Source organism: Diospyros lotus, chromosome 8 (assembly GCF_014633365.1).
Source record: "Diospyros lotus cultivar Yz01 chromosome 8, ASM1463336v1, whole genome shotgun sequence".
Taxonomy (NCBI): domain Eukaryota; kingdom Viridiplantae; phylum Streptophyta; class Magnoliopsida; order Ericales; family Ebenaceae; genus Diospyros; species Diospyros lotus.
Genome location: NC_068345.1, coordinates 22,227,557 through 22,245,493, shown reverse-complemented (window position 1 = coordinate 22,245,493; position 17,937 = coordinate 22,227,557). Strand labels below are relative to the sequence as shown.

General features: G+C 36.9%; 1 protein-coding gene across 1 annotated transcript; it reads right to left on the bottom strand.

Annotated features, from left to right (window-relative positions):
* Nucleotides 1–10,652: 10,652 nt before the first annotated feature.
* On the bottom strand, nt 10,653–11,622 carry LOC127808415 (transcription factor HEC1-like). Its single transcript, XM_052346945.1, has one exon. The coding sequence runs from the start codon at nt 11,524–11,526 to the stop codon at nt 10,849–10,851; it is 678 nt and encodes a 225-aa protein (XP_052202905.1). The 5' UTR covers nt 11,527–11,622; the 3' UTR covers nt 10,653–10,848.
* Between the last annotated feature and the right edge of the window lie 6,315 nt (nt 11,623–17,937).

The following is a 17,937-nucleotide window of genomic DNA, read 5'->3' as shown; positions in this document are numbered from 1 at the left end:
CTATAAATCTGTAATACAAGTTTGATATTTTTTGAAAAATAAAAGCTATGTTTAACTCTCTAAAGTATATTAATAGTGCTATTTGTATTGAAACAACTTGCATATATAAAGTTTTGAGAAAGCAAATTGAGTTCATTCTACTATTAATGTGGTGATGGCATACCAAAATGAGTTTGGCTAAATTGTTCTGAATATATCTAACTGATCTAAGTTCAACAAATATAAATAATTATAAATGTTGTTTTAAGTCTATAAACAAAATTCATTTAGGCACAAATAAGTCCATCAAAACACCAAAATCAACATTCAATATTTCAAATCATTTCTAAGAATTTGCAGATTACTGAGTCCCCATGTTTGCTGCTTTCCTTTCTTATGCAACTCTCCATCAATGGTGCCTCTGCAACTGACCCTTTTGTTGGAGTTGGTTTTTTGATTTATATATATCTGACATATTTCTTATTCATCTTATTAGGTGTCACCATTAAGTTTTTTATTTATGCTAAGTTTACTTTTGGATTAAAAATAATTTAAAATATTAGTTTAAAAATGAATAATAAGTATGAATTAGATGAGGGATGAAATATTATATTTTTTTAATAGTTCAAGGAGTACCAGATGTATAAAGCCACAAATATTAGTTGAAGGATGAACAGTGAACATGAATTAGATGCCGGGTAAACACCACATTTTATAATAGTTCCCTCAGTCCCAAATGTAAAAGCCTAATTTAAATTAATAAAAATGCTGACTCCAAATTACCATTTCACTGTACACGTGGACATAGAGGATGGCATGCAAATGGAGAGGCCATGTAAGATCTCAACACATCAACTGCACTTCTCGTGGGTTCCCATAGTCTATGAAGGACGGGAAAGATTAGATGGACGACTACACTTTCATGGCTTGGTAATACCCACGACACGATAAATGGGGGGCACATTATCTACAACCATTACTCCCTTAATCATCCCAAGAGTTCAATTCCAAATGGTAATTGTTATGCTCAAACGGGTGATGGGCCAAAGGAATCTTTAAATAGCATTACAGAAATAGGTGACGAGTAATCTCAATTTCTAGCTGCTCATCAAACTTCTTTCTTTAACCTTTCCCAGCTTTGTTGACTTAAGCATCGAATGGTTTGGTTTTTTTGGGAACCCTCCAAGCAGTCTCAGCCATTATATATTTAGAGAACTTAAAAACTTTTTAGAAGTATATATAGCGTACCAACTGACGTTAGAATGTGAAGTGTAGGTTCAGCTTATTGTCTATATTGCAAATTTTATTGGTCAAAAAATTTGATGATATAAAATGGAGTCAACTATGAGAATTATATAAAATCCCCTTGAAAGCATAATGCTTTGACTAAGAGTTGGTGATAGGGAAGACAAGTTCCACCACAAGAGACGATGGTGACCACACACTCAAGCACAAATGCTACCGGCAATTTAAGAACACCCATGTCGAGTGAATCCTGCTTACGAGATAAGAAAATATTTGAAATTAGCATTCCACTGAATGGCCAAAGCCTTTGCATAGGTTAAAGAAGGGAGCATCCCTCCAAAGGCTGCCCAACAGTCTAAGCTATGCAAGGAACGTAGCCGAAGTTCTCCAATACTTGTTGAGGAGCTAGTACCCATCCTGTTAATATTTGTGATTCAAAATGATTTGGGTCGGGCTTGCTTATTTAAAGCCCAACAAGCCCAAGCCCGTATCTTGCTCCCTTTCTTGTAATTTCCATTCATGTCCCTTGGTCCATGTATATAAAACAATGATTTGGGGGAATCAGATTAAGAGGTGTGGCTTTTCTATTGCACGCCAACGTAAGAACAGAAGCCCTAATCGAGCAAGAAGCACGCGAAGAGCTAATTGCGCAAGAAAATTGGACGAAGGCACTCAGAAATCAGAACGTATGAAGAAGTGTGCAATTCCAATCTTGTCTCACGGTAAGTATGTATTACTTGGGGTTTTTCTTTGGAGAGATTGGTGAGGTACGAGTGCTGGGTTGCTCGGGTTTTGAGCATTGTACTCTGTTGCATTTCTCATTATTATGGTTTTTGATTTGTGAGTTGCCGTGAGGATCTTGTATATGTATTCTGTAAATCCCTTGATTATTATTATTAGTGGATTAACTAGACGAGGAGCCTCTGTCTGTCGTGAGTAGGATTCTTTCGAATCCGAACACGTATATGCACTGTTTATTTTCTGTTCTTGCACGTGTGTGTTGTGTTCTTCGTTTTCTTTCGTTTAGTTTAGTTATTTGTGGATCTTGTACTTCTCTTGGTCTTGGCTATGTGGCTGTGTGATTGTTTTCACATGAGAGATTTCTCAACAAGTGGTATATATTAGAGCCATTCGAGGCTGAACTAGATCTGTCGGCATTTAAGATCTGAGAACTCGAGGATAGAGATGATCGGTATATCGGGAGGACGAAGTCAGATCGATCTTCATTGAACAGAAAGATGGAAGATTGAAAGCCAGAATAGGCTTTCGACTTGATAAGAGTGATTGTATCCTCTTTGTTTTCCTTTTGCCCTAATTTGTTTCAGTTCGGTGATGTATATATTCGTTTCTCTGATTTGTGCGAAAGGCTCGCCTCTTGCGAACCCCTGTTTACTCTTCTCTGATCTTTGTAAAGAGTGTTATGAGTTGAGTTATTTTGAGGGTTGATTTGTATTCGAGAGGTAAGGTTGATTTTGTATTCGTGTATCGAACGTTCTGTACATTTTTGGGATTTATTCCCTATTGGCCGGATACGATTTCCTGTTATTCTTAAACTCTAGTTAGGGTTACGATGAGCATTCTGTTTTTCTTTTAATTTACGTTCGATTCTCTTTACTGATTCAGCGATATACTGATTGGATCATGGTACGCTGTCTATCGATTTGTTGAAGCTATGACTCTTGAATCATTTTGGTTTTCTTTTTCTAGGTTGATTTTTTGCCACATGATTTTGCTATCCTTCAATTTTGTTAGTCCAATTGTATGCTTTAAAATTTTGGTTTAAGCTCTACTAGTTATGTTCATCGTTGGGGTGTTTAGTTACTTTTCCTGTAGCTTTGTGATATATGTTATTCTCCTGTGTTGCTGTTCTTGATTGTTTTTTTGTTTGAGTTATTAGCGTAGGTTGTGATTCCTTGCTGTTGGGTATTTCCTGTTGATTTTTGCAAGGGTTGTGAAAGTGTAAAGAACAGTGATTAATCCATCAATTATTTTTCTCTCTTCAATCTGTTTTCTATTTCTGCCTCATGTTTCTATGTGATTTATTGCAAGATTAATTAGGAATTGAAGCATGAATTACTCCCTATTGTAAGTATAAATCACTTGTTTGTTTGGGAAAGTTTGTGAGGTTGATTGTGTGTAATTGCTTGGTGTATTTTGGAAGCATTGCAATCTAATCATTTCACTGTTTTCAATTATATTTTTGTTGCTGTATGTGTTCTGTGTTACTGTCTATTGGATTGCATTTCCCCTGGCATGTTTCCTATTTTCTACTGCGTTTTCCGCATTTGCTTTCCTGATGGTTCTTTGTTTTTCCTTTGCAAGATATTAAAGAACAAAACTGGAGATGGTATCAATTAAGGTGGAACTTGAATAGTTCGATGGCCATGGAAACTTCAGCATGTGATAGAACAGAAAGAAGAAAAGAATGTAGGTAATTTGAGGAGAAGGTATGGAATAACTTAAGAGTCTTAGTAAATTCTTAAGTCTCTGTCTATTAGCAGGGCTATTTAGTTTTGGAGTCTAGGCATGAAAAGGCTAGGGCACAATTGATCATAAGATGGCTATTAGAGTTAAGCATGTTAGGCATGAATGGATTCAGTTAGGTTGGTAACCTAAAGTGTTTTATGAATCCCGTGTTATGTTATGGGTTGGAGGTTTCCCATAGATGCTTGTGTTAAAGTTGATTCCCATGGGTTGTAAGTTTCTTTCTCTGTCTTTTTTGTGGTCTATTCCTTTGATTCTTATTTTTTGTCTAGGACCTAATATTTCTTTCTTTGTTGGTGGATATTCTGGAGAGATTTTGGGTATTCTTCCTTAGGCGTAAAAGTAAATATTTTTAGAAGTTTAAGGAGTGAAAAATCTTTGAATATTGAACAGGAAAGAGGATTAAGTTTTAAAACTGATGTAGGTTTAGATGTTGATGTGTACCTGGTCTTGTAGTATTAGACGAACCTGAACTAACTGATGATATTTAGTTTGAGGCAAAAATTTTCCAGTCTTAAGGTAAAACCTTAGGAAATTTCCATGTCTAATGATCCTGGAGTTAGCCCTGATGTCCTGTTTATAGGAGTCTTGATAGAGGTTCATGTTGCTCTTAGTGAGGCATGTATTAGTCGAATCTGTCTCGAGTCAAAAGTTTGAGCAAATGTTAATTTTGCTCAAATGTGCTCCCGTTGTAGCTAGGAGAGTTGCAGGGGTCTCTAGTCAAGTTCACTATTAATCCATTCTTGAATCAATTGGTGGAATTTGTTAAGATTTGTGATTCAAAATGATTTGGGTTGGGCTTGCTTATTTAAAGCCTAAGCCCGTGTCTTGCTTGTAATACCCCATGTTCGTATGAGGTTGCCACGTCATTTCGATGAGTTTAGAATACCGAAAAATTGGCTTAATAGCAATTATAAGTACCGGATCGACTACAGGGAATGCCTCGGGGTGAAATTGTCTAAAGAAAATTATATAGTCTCGACGAGCGTTCTGAGATAAGATTTATGGTGTCGAAAGAAATCGAATCGGGAATAGTCTTCGGTAAAGCTAAAATACAGCTACTAATTAGGCTGTAAAACCGAATCGTCGTAAGAGACTCCCGAAAAATCAACGGAACCCTAGGGGGGCTTTGGTTTTGCGTAATGAACAACCCTTCAGTAGTTTTGAGATGAAACAAAGGTCCCGAGAGGATGCAAAGGCAAAATCGTCTATGTCGAGTAAAATTTAAGTTATTAATTGTGGATTTTCGGTATTGTAATGCAAATTAATTTGAGGTTTGAGAGCATGGTTGCAATAAAGAAATTACACAAGTGTAATGGAGATGAAATTTGAGATTTATGTGTAATTTTTAGTTTAAATGTGTAATTTAATAGTGTAATATATAATTTTATATATATATATATATAACTATGCATGAAGAGGCACGCAATGGCCACGCCCTGCAAATCTGTAAGTCTCCATGCCCTGCAACTCTCAATCTCCATCCTCTGCAAACGTGTGGTGGAAAATTGAGTGTGCTATACGCAAAGAAGGATGGCTAGGCAGCTCACGTATTGGCTATAAATAGAGGAGAGTTTGAGGGAATTGAGCAAGGCAAGCAACAAAAAGTTGCAGTGAGAGAAAATGAGAGCTATGGCCGAGAGCAACTTGAGAGTGCGAGAGAGAGAAGGGGCCGAAGGAGAGAGATCAGAGAGGGCGAGAGGTGGCTCGCTGGTGCTCAATGTAGCTGCAAGTGGCCATAGCCGTAAGCTCCAAGCGGCCATGGCCGCGAGCTCCAGCAAGCTGGAAACGAGGTAGAGGAGCTGCCGCGATGGCAACTCGCGGTGGCAGGCGGTGGTACAGCTCGGCAATGGTCCGACGCGACTGAGAAGGCTGGCAGCAGCCAGCAAGGGCGGCGGCAGCGGGCGGTGAGACGGCTGGGCGAAGCGGGTGAGTTGCAGGGGCTGTTCGCGCAAGAAAGAAAGAAGAAAATGAGAAGAAGAAGAAGAAGAAGAAGAAGAAGAAAAAGAGAAGAAGAATAAAGAAAGAAAAGAAGGAAGAAGAAAAGAAGAAGTTGCAAGCGCATGGCAGGGGCGGGAGGAGGAAGAAAATGGTGGAGAAGAAGAGAAGAAATAAAAGAAAAAAGAAGAAAGAAAAAGAAAAGAAAAGAAAAGAAAGAAAAAGAAGAAAAAAAATAGGAAAAATTCTCGAAAAAATCCCAAAAAATAGGATTTGGTGATCTACTAATATTTTGGAGATTTTGGACGAAAGAATGGTTCGGGCACGCATTTCAAGGACGTGGCATGCATACCGAGGAAGCTAGAGATGCTAAGTTAAGGTGAGTAAAATTCTCTAGAAAATTTCAGAAATTCAAGAATATTATTTTATGAATTTTCGTAGTGAAATATTTGAGAAAATATTTTAGAAATATTTAGTTTGGATTTATTGAGGAAAAATAGAAAGAAATAGAGAGAAAATTATAGAAAATGTCAGAAATTATGAAAAAATAGGTTTTAATATTTATTTAAATAATTATAGTGATTAGGATACTTTGAGGCTGAAGTTGAAGAGACTCGTGCAAATTTTGAGGTTAGCACGCAAATCGAGGCAAGGCACGGTTATCGAGGTAGCTCGATAAGCTTGAGAAGGTAAGTGGTACTTCCCAATTAAAGTTAGTTTATGGAAAATGCTTGGTTTGTAAGTGATTTATGTTCCTCGAAAATGTTTTCATCATATTGACATGCCCTGATATGTATCCATCACGTAGACTGCATACATGACTATGAAATGCATAAATATACGTTGATATCATCGATCACGCGCATTTGTGGCCGTAGGGAGTACGAACTGACACCACTGCTTTACCAAGGGTGCACCCATACACCTCGGCCTCGAAAGAGGTGGCCGCAAAAATAGTAGGTAGCATGAGGGGTACAGTTGACACCTACGATGAAAGACATTGCATACACACATGACATATCATTATGTACCCTTACTTAGATGATTCATCATCTAACTTGGGCTTTGCCCCTGGAATATTCAAACGTTCCAGGTAGAGATTGTAGCAGATACAAAGATAAATGAGGTATGAAATGGCACTTAGCAGAGTGCATGAAGAGTGAAATGTATGTTATGTAGCGCATGTATTTAAGTTCTGCTAGTTTAGATTTTGAACATTTTGGGGAATGTTGAAGATGTAAGAATTTATTTGTGATTAATGTTAAGATATCAGGTTTCGATATTTGCTTCCGCAATTTGATGTGTATAATGATTCTCTTTCGAGATAAAATGTATGGAAATTCTGGGATGAATTCAAGGAATGATGTGGTTTAGCTTTAGTGTTTGAAAGAAAAAAAAAAATTATTGTTCCGAAATTGTCCCAAGTTATAACGCGCCCAGGAAAGCGGGGCGTTACATTGCTCCCTTTCTTGTAATTCCCATTCATGTCCCTTAGCCCATGTATATAAAGTAATGATTTGGGGAAATCAGATTAAGAGGTATGGCTTTTCTCTTGCACACCAACGCAAGAACAGAAGCCCTAATCGGGCAAGAAGCACGCGAAGAGCTAATTGCGCAAGAAGATCAGACAAAGGCACTCGAAAATTAGAACATACGAAGAAGTGTGCGATTCCAATCTTGTCTCATGGTAAGTATGTATTACTTGGGGTTTTTCTTTGGAGAGATTGGTGAGGTACGAGTGCTGGGTTGCTCGGGTTTTGAGCATTATACTCTGTTGCATTTCTCGTTGTTATGGTTTCTGATTTGTGAATTGCCGTGAGGATCTTGTATATGTATTTTGTAAATCTCTTGATTATTATTATTAGTGGATTGACTAAAGGCGGAGCCTCTGCCATGAGTAGGATTCTTTCGAATCCGAACACGTATATGCGCTGTTTATTTTCTGTTCTTGCACGTGTACGTTGTGTTCTTCGTTTTCTTTCGTTTAGTTCGGTTATTTGTGGATCTTGGTACTTCTATTAGTCTTGGCTGTGTGGTTGTGTGATTTCTTTCACATGAGAGATTTCTCAACACATTCCTATATTAATAACCGACTTGGAAAAGGATCTCAAGATAGGGGTTACCCTCTAGGGCAGCATGCGACAAGAAATCATTGAATTACTTTAGGCCTATGCTAACATCTTCATATAGAAGCCTTTTGGTATGATTGGCATAGACCTAGATGTTATCATACATCGAGTAAACCTCAACCCAAAATTTAGTTAATATCTCAGATAAGGCAAGCCATCTCGACTAAGAAGCAAGAAGCTATAGCAAAGATGGTGGACAAGTGCAAAAAAGCAAGTTTCATTCATGAGACTTACTTGCCCAAATGGGTTTTGAGCATAGTCATGGTTAGGAAACACGAGTTTGGCAAATGTGAGTAGATTTTACTGACCTAAACAAACTTGCCTAAAATATTCTTTCACTTTCCTAAAGATTGATCAACTAGTTGATGTGCGCCATGATTGGAGACAAGCTTGTGAGTTTTGTGGATGCATATTCGAGATACAACCAAATCAAGATGTTGAAAAGAGATGAAGAACATTCAACCTTCACTACTTACGAGGGTAATATTGTTATATGGTGATACATTTGGCATAAAAAAATACAAGAGTCCAGTATTAGAAGCTGGTTAATACCATGTTCAAATCCCAAATACGGTCGAAACATAGAAGTGTATATGGATGACCTCCTTGGTTATAAAAATATGTGCAGTAGATTTAGGTGCAAAGCTTCTCCTTCTAATTAAGACGTAGATGATCAGCTCAAGAATGTCGAATAGGCAACAGTACGTATACCTTAATCCCCCTTTTTATATATCAGACAAAATCATCAACCAACTTGTCATGAGTCCTATATATGGTCCATAAAGCACTGATAGCAATTGGATCAACATTTGCTCTCCCATGATCCGATAATAACCACATTACCATAAATGCAAGTCTCATTGCCTACAACTATTACTGCCCCCTCAACCATCTGGAGAATTCAACAAGTCATAACTTGAAATGGCATTCATGATGCTCAAGCGAACAAGGGGACAAAGGAATCTTTTAATGGGCTAACAAGAATGGACAACAGGTATTCTCAATAATTTCTAGCTATTTACATTCTCTTTATATTTTTTGAAGTTTGGTTGCCAGACTTCCTTATCTAACCTTCCCTAACTTATTAACTATTGGGAAGTCTTCGAGAAACCCCTAGGAATCATAACTCATGAAGCAAAAGTCCATCTCATTGTTTAGGTCACAAATTTTTTGGTGACAAAAACAAATGTCATCAAAAAGATATTCATACATCATACTAACCATAATTTTTGTATAAAATTTTTTGCAAAATTATTAATTTCTTCCAAACTTATCTTGTTGGTGATGCAAATATTATTTGGACACAAATTTTGACACTCTACTTGGCATTAGGGTAACCCACGCGAGGGTTGCTATGAGTGTACTTCTCATCATTGATTGCTTACATTAATGATTTTAGTGAATAAGCTTAACATGGGTAGGTTACTAAAATGCCACACAAAATATCAAAATTGTATGTCCAAGTAACATTTCGTGTTGACAAATTAGCAGGGTTGAGCCTCTGATAACATAAGCGCGCACGAGTCACAGTAGCCAGTTAACCCAGCATAGCAAGATGCAAAAGTAAAATAGAAATTAACAACCTCCCAGATGCAGCTGTAAACTATATAGATTCACATTAAAATTCCAATATGCGGTGTGGAAGGGGCGTATTTTTCTCAAAACACCGAAAGTCCAATAAATCAACAATTGGCACAATGCTTTTGACTGTTGGATTCACAATATGTCCTCATCCATTGTTTCAACTTTTTTCAATCTTAATTAGCCTTCCTTACAAATATATTCACACTGATTCTTTTTCATCTCTGAAACTGCCTACCTTGGAAGGAACATGTGCGCGTGCATGTATATATGTATACACATATACGTAGACCCGGACCTACAGATAAATCAAAGAGTCCATTGTCTCAGGCCCATAATTATGCCAATTTAGGAGGCCCATAAGTTTGAAATTTTTTTTACTATTTTGTCCTTGTGTAATTTGTGAATTTACTATTATGCCAAATTAGAGGGGCCCAATTGTCTCTTTGTTTCATTTGAGAATTTTTATTGATTTGTTGGATTATAATTTAAAAATTAAGTTTAATGTTATTATTACTTAAGTTTAAAAATTAAATTTGATTGATATTTTTGCCTTCAAAACTACAAGGAGAGTAATTTTTAATTGATCAGTTAGAAAATTTTCGATTTTATTTTGATATTGTATGAATATTTTTTTATATTTTATTATAAAAAATAAATTTTGAATGTATAGTATGATTTGAGTGCTCATTTTTTACATTTTGACTCAGGACTCCAAAATCTTAAGTACAATACTACATACACGCAGAAAGAGAGAGACGGATGCGTATATCTAATAAAATTAATCTGGGATTTTTGTTTTTGGTATTTTTGTTTTCTAGAAACAGAAGGGTTGAGGGGAAGTTAAGGTGTTTTTTTTTCCCAAGTCTGGGAGGGTACGCAGTTCTGAATGTCAAAGGGCAGTCGCAATCTAATTTGGCAGTTTTACTGTTCCAATGAGCCGTCAACCTGTATTTCCCCCCATGCAACAGTTCAGTCTACATACATATATATATAGATAGATAGATAGACAGTCTGTCAACCATGCAGTAACGTAATTATACTCTCATCGATCAGTTCTTCAACAAAATCAAAACCATACTGTATACTGGTCTGCATCTAATTTGGCTATGGCACTGTGCCTGTTCCCAGCATAGACAGAACCAGACCTTCATTTGAACTGTTCACTACCATAGCAAAATCTTCATCTATTCACACTATTGTCTCGTTGTATTAGCTAGGTAACTGAAGAAGGGGACATTAAACTTTGTTTCATCCATGTTCTATACATCCAAAAACATATTGATGATATGCAAGCTTAAACTCCAATTTTGATAGTAGTGATAAAAGCTGGTTGCAGCCTCTCATCCACAGAGAAAGAGGAAAAAAAAAAAAAAAAAAGACTTCATAGTTTGAATGTAGTATAAGATTAAAATTGTTCTTTATATAGCATTATTTTAGTTTTTTGTGATACAGCATACAAGCTCCCTTGAGGAAAATAACTTACGGTAATCTAATAAGCATCCGAATACGGCTGAGGGAACTGGTAGCTACCGTCCGCCGCCGGCGGCGGGAACCTCATCCCGGTTGGCTTATGAGCCGTCGCTGCCGGCGCCCGCTCCAGAGATTTCACCTGGGCTTTCAAGAACTTGACGTAGTGAATAGCTTCATCCAACATAGAGGCGGTGTCCATTTTTGTCCCACCGGGAACAAGCCTCTGAAGTATCCTGATTCTCTCGCTGATCCTCTCCCTACGCCTGCGAGCCGCCACGCTTTGAGGGTCGTTCGATATCTTCACGTTCCGCCGCTTCGGAGGCTTCACGGCTTCCGGATCAATGTGAATTGGCTGCATTGCCGCTATCCGGAATATCATCTCCCTCATCGCACGTCTACTGGCAGCGAGTGACTCGCCGGAATCTGAACACCTCCCCGCACTTGAATTGGCAGGGAAAGGTAGCGCCGCCGCGGCTGGTTCCTTAACAGGCCGGCTTCCTAATGTTTGTGAACCAACGGCACAATAGTTGCCGGTGCTGGTGATGGTACTTCCTCCAAGAAGCTCCGGCACCGGAATCTGATCTGGAACGACGTCCTGTGGTCCAAAGAGTTCTGACACCTTATCCATGTGCATCATCATAAGCATATCCATCTGTTCATCTTCACATGCAGATGACTTTAAAAAGTTAAGATCCATTGGAGTGTTTGGAAGCTGAGAAAAACTGAGGGATGGGAAAGGAAAATAAGAGGAGAAAGGAATGGGAGGGAATTAATATATATAGTGATATCAGGAGTCAGGTGCGGACTAAATCAATCCACAGGAAATTAAAGGACTATATATATAGTACGTAATAGCATATATATATATATATTATTTTCGTCCCTTAGTACGTGTTATAATTTTGGGAAGTTGGAGGGCTCTTTCTTCTTCCTGACAAGGAAAAGACATTGAGAAAAAGTTAATAAAAATTGTGGCCCTCTTTTAAGATGAGGAGCTGTCTTCCATATTAATGTTCCCTAGCTAATCAATTTATTTAATATAACAGTAACAAGTCAAGAATGTTAGGGGGTTTCCAGCCGCTCTCAGGCTCAGCAATGCTCCGTTTGCCTCCTCTCTCTATTGATCGCCATGGCCATCTCTCACAGCTTGGTTCTTTCTGTGATCTGGATATAAAGCCCCTTCCCCTCCTCTCACTTCCTTTCCTGCACCCATCCACCACCAGGGCTTCATTTCATTTTCAGTGCCGTTTCACTTCGTCTCCGTCCATATACATCTCAAACGCCTGCGCCTGAAATCTGGACCTTGTTAAAAAGAATCGCGAATAGGAAACCCTAAACAGCGGCCTGCCCTAAGCCAATAATACAAAGGGAGGCCTTTTCCCGGCCGGCAGTCTTCTGCAGAGAATATTAATTATTTTTCGTGGTTATAAACCGTTCGAACTATTGATGATTTATCAACGATTATTAGCGGCCAATATTATTGTTCATTATTTTCTCAGCCCTTACGATCATTGGAAATGATATAATGTTTACTTGTTTTTGTTATGAAAGTACAATGAAAGAAAGAGGAATAAAGTAAGAATAAACTTGGATAAAGAAAGAACTACCAACTAGAGGAAAAATTGACGACAACCAATTAATTTATTTCTATGATACTTTTCTAAATTAACCTATTAGGAACAAATCATTACAAAATTAGTAAAACCTAAGAAGTCAAGATCAAGCAGAAATGAAGTGGAAATGCTCCTCCAATTTGCAAGTTTTAACATTTAGCGAACAGGGAAGCAAAATAATCAACCTCTAAATGATGTTCTTAATTGCATATATATATATATATATATTTATATGGGTGTTAAATCTATTATTTGTATTTTTACTACAGCTAAAGTCATTCAAATTAGAACTCCACATTTAGACTGGATTATGACATAGATATAAGCAATTAATAGTGAAAGAATGGAATATATATATATATATATATATTACATGGTAGGATCTTGCGCAATTATCACCCATGCATTGAAAAAATATGCAAGAAAAGTAAATTTGACCTCATCAAAGTTCTGTCTAGCTAGTGCATATTTGTCTATTTATATTCCTTTGATGTAAAATGTTCCCATATATAAGCTGAAAAGAAGCTCTTAAAAAATTGTTAATTTAGGTGCATGGGCATCTAGATTTACCATTAGTTTTTAGGTGCATTTGTATTTTGCGCAGGTGTTAGATTTTGTTATGTCATCTTCCAATAGCATCTGAAGGTACAAGTCAGCTCCATATTGAGCTAGTGGAAGATATATGACTAATAAATTAATGGCAGTGAAAGATTACAATTTGGGATATGACAAAATTATCCGCACTAACACATTGAGGGATATGAATGACAATGCAAATTTGGCCTCTACCCAAGATCAAAATGGACTACTTTTGTTCTTTTGATGTCCATATTCCAACATTTTATAAAATTGAAGAGACTGAATTCTTTTTTCTATATTTAAGCAAAATTTACCAAGGTAGTAAAAGAATCCCTACCAACTGACACAGCAACAAAATGATAGTACGAACAAAAACATGGATCTTTTTTTTTTTCATATACAAGAAAACAAGAATAAGATTAGAAAGATGTCACATAACACTTGCATGGGTACACCAAATTAATTCATGAAAGATTCTTCAACATGCAAGAATTGAAAGAATGCACCAACACTTAGTTGATCATGCAAAGGGTGAAGATGGTTTTCAAAACTTTTTAAAAACATAACATAAACACAGCGGAAAGGAAACAAAAACCGTTTCATGACTTGATATAGGCAGACATATGCATATACAAAACATCAAAGAATCATGAGGACAAATGTTACCTTAGGCACGTTGGAGATGTCATCAGTTGTTCAATGATATGCTAAGACTCGAACTCTTATAGTCACCCACAAGCTCCCACAAACCAGCTTCCAACTAGACCACATCCAAGCCTCGTCTGCTCCTGTACCTGAGCTTTAGATGACCATGACACCCCTACAGCTGTAGGGGACCTAGGGGACTAAGGTAGTCCACACCTAAGCTAAAATGAAACCCTTCGTCGGACCTATGTGCTAGACAAGTCGGATCGAAGGTGACACCAAGTTGTGCTTGGCTCTTCTCGGATGCAATCAGTTGTCTCACGACTAAGGACCAACAAGAAGAGAGCAAGGAGAAGAGAAGAGAGACAATGATGGAGTAAGAGAAAGAAGAACAACAGAGAGTCGAGAGGGTTTTCTACTTCTTCAAACAAGACACGAAAGAGAGAATGGAAAAGGTGTGAAGAGAAAGTTATTCTTTCCTCTCTTTTGTCTCCCTCTTCTCTCTCCTTCATTAATGCATTTGAGAATGCATTAATAACCATGCTGACAAAGAATTAATTGCTCTGTCAATGAAAATGACGAAAGAAGGCTCACAAAATCAAATGCTATGCCTTGAAACTATCAACTATTCGAGACAACCAGTCCACCATTTTAGCTAAATGGTCAACCGTTCAAGAAGGCATGTTGACTGTTTTATGCCTTTCATTTCAAATTTTCACAAATTGCATCAAGGCTCGTTATTAACTCTTAATAGCCCTTTCATTAACTCTTAATGGATTCAAGACTTCATTTTAACTCTAATGATCTCCCTCTATTAACTCTTAGCAGTTTGTTGATCCTTTTTGTTAACTCTTAACAAACCATCCATCATCATTAACTTTTAATGATTATTAAAAATACATGACAGTGAAACATCACTAGCATAACACTATGCCTAGTTCGTGTGTGACATTCTAGGTTCACAGCCATGTAGTAATCAGGACACATCAAACTCTTTGACACTGATCAAACACTTCAGTCTACTGCGAGGAACTCTCAATTTCCTCACAGCACCCTAAAAGGTCTTGAGTGACTTCTAGCATAATGTTAGGACGATCCTAATGGCAATGAAATTAATACTTCAAGTAAACCTATTAGGGCTTTCGATTACTCTGCATTATAATCCTTCCACTAACTAACCCGATCAAGTAAGATCCATAAATTGATCAAACTCACAAGACTTGGTAACTATGCTAAGATCTAGTATTGTGTGATTGATATGACACATCGAAACTCCTTCTGACATCGGACACTCCTTTCCAGTCATGTGCACCCTGGCCAAGGGTTTACCAATCACGAACCAACTAAGACTGCATAGGATATTCACCTCACGTCAGAGGTCAATAGATCCCATCAGTGATCACCTGCCTCCATATATCACTGCACATAGACCACATAAAGATCATTCCCACCTCTTAAACTAGATGGTTCCGCTCAACAACAAATCTTTGACACCAATGCACAAGACAACTCTGTCATGTCAGGTTTAAGGTGCAGATACACAATCAAAACCCAGTAACAGATCATTAATAATCCCAGCCATGTGATTTGTTAGATCGTCACATTTAGTAGATGTTCAACTAACATCTACCCACATGTCTACTATCTACATCTCATGCAATATGACATATGACTTATCATCATTTATCATTAGTATCTCATACTAATTAAAGGTAGCAGCCTATGTACTAGTCCATAATCGATGAATCATGGTCCCCTTTCGAGAAATCTTAAGACTAGAAATAACTTTAAGAAATCCTATATTATAGATTTTTAACACATATTTTTAACAACTTAAGAATAAAATCACTAGGACGTCTAAGGACTCATTCATATACAATTGGAGAGCTATGAATGAAGATATGACCATTTTATTGATTGCAAGATTATCAAATAAGTATCCCTATTACATATTATATGTCATCTAAATCTAGTATTAAGGAATACTGATATTTTACTTTTGGTTATAAAATGGTTTTGATAATGACTATATGAAAATCAATCTCTAAATCTTTATGAGTATATATTTATGGATAAGTTTGTTTTTAATCAATTTATATGAATGTGAAAAACAATCTTTAAATCTCCTTGAAGCAAAGTTATGAAAATTTATATAGGAGATATGTTGAGTATGGTTGAGTGTGGTTTGTTTCAAAATATAGTTTTAATAATCTCAACTTGCTTTCAAAAGAATCTAAATGAGAATTTATTAAGTTTTCAATGTTTTCAAAAGGATAGTCGACTATGTGTTTCATTTTGTTGACTATGCTTTAGAATAATCGACTATGCTGTTAAAGATAGTCGACTATGTATAAGGATAGTCGACTATGCTGATTTGATCTGTCGACTATTTAAGGCTTCTGTCGATAATTTTTGTATCTGTCGACTATCAAGTAAGGATAGTCGACTATGGCTTTTCATCTGTCGACTATTTTTGTTTATAAAATTCAAAATTTTCTTCACATTTTTGCAATAGTCGACTGTGCATATGTATCTGTCAACTATGGGATTTTTGTGTTATAAGATAGTCGACTATGCGTTTTTGTCTGTCGACTATGTTTTGTTTTATTTGTAAAAATAGTCAACTATGCATTTTCTTCTGTCGACTATATCTTTTACAGAAAGCTTCCAACGGCTAGTTTTTCAATCCCAACGGTCACAAACGGCTACATTTCTCTTCAATCTCTTGGGAAGCTTATAAATACAAGTCATGGATGATCAAGAGAAGGCTAATGGATGGGAACGAGTTGATCTAAAGAGTTCAAATTATTTTTACTCGAGCTTATAATATTTGCGCCTTCACTATTGTATTTTCTCTCTTCAAGGCTTTGATCCTCACTTGTATTTATTTACTTCAAGCCTTGTATCATTTTTGAGAGACATTGTAACTAAGAGATTTATCTCTTAGATCCTCTCTTTGTTATACTTGTTGTATTTCCTAGCTTGTGTAGCTAGAGGGCCTACTTGGTTTAAGTAGGAGGTTGTATTTCCTAACTTGTGTAGCTAGAGGGCCTATTTGTGTAAGTAGGAGGTTTCAATGAATTAGTTTAAAATCCTTAGTGGGAGCTAAGGTAGTGGATTAGGCTTGGTTTAAGCCGAACCACTATAAATTCTTTGTGTCATTTATCCTTCATGCTTTTACATTCATTGAGCTTTATATTTGTCATTTCATATGTTTAATGTTTTAAATCACTAAAACCTCAATTGGGTCAAAAAGATTTCAAGTTCAATTAAATTTTTAAAATAGCCAATTCACCCCCCTCTTGGTGTGTGCCATAGCACCTCCCGATCTAACAAATACAACTCTAACAATCTTCCACTTGTTCTAATGCTAATTTATAAGCTACTATTGCAACGTTGCCTAGTATATGATACCTATCTTCTCAAGATGGCAATCCAGTTATGCTTGTCATTATTTTTTTTAGTGGGTCCGCGACATCTACTTATGCAACTATCTCTCAATTGAGATGGAAGCATCACTCAATGTGTTTGGACTTCTAGTAAGACCTGGGTTCCTTAGCCTATGCAATATCCCAATTGTTGTTGCAATACAAGGGTATCAACGACTCAACGGATAGAACCACTTCCAGTTCAACAATGAACTTCCTCATCCAAACAGTCTCTTTTACTACATCACACGTTGTAATGTACTCCATTTTCGTGGTGGACTCTGCAGTGATCTCCTACTTCGAACTCTTCCAACTAACTACTCCACCATTACAAACAAATACAAACCTTGATGTAGACCGTCTATCATAAATATCAGAATAGAAGTCTAAATCTATAAACCCATCAACATGGAGCACAGAGCTCACCTCTTCCTTATACCAAAACCATATCTTTAGTCATTCACAAGTACTTTAGGATATGCTTCACAGCTATCCAGTGTTCTAAACTTGGATCAGACTAATATCTGCTAGTGACTCTACTGTATAGGTGATATCAGGCCTAGTACATAGTATAGCGTACATCAGACTCTCAATAGCTGAAGCATAGGGAATCTTTTGCATGCTTTCTCTCTCTATCTCTCTTTCTTAGGAGACATTATTTTGGAGAGATGAATTCCATGTTGAATGGGTACAAAGCGCTTCCTGAAATTCTCCATGTTACCATCTTCTCTATGTACAAGCTTTAGGATAAACCTATCAATCTCCTTTCTCTATCTCTATAGATGTAGATTACCAAGATGTAGGTCACTTCTCCCAAATCATTCATGGAGAATTTATTGGACA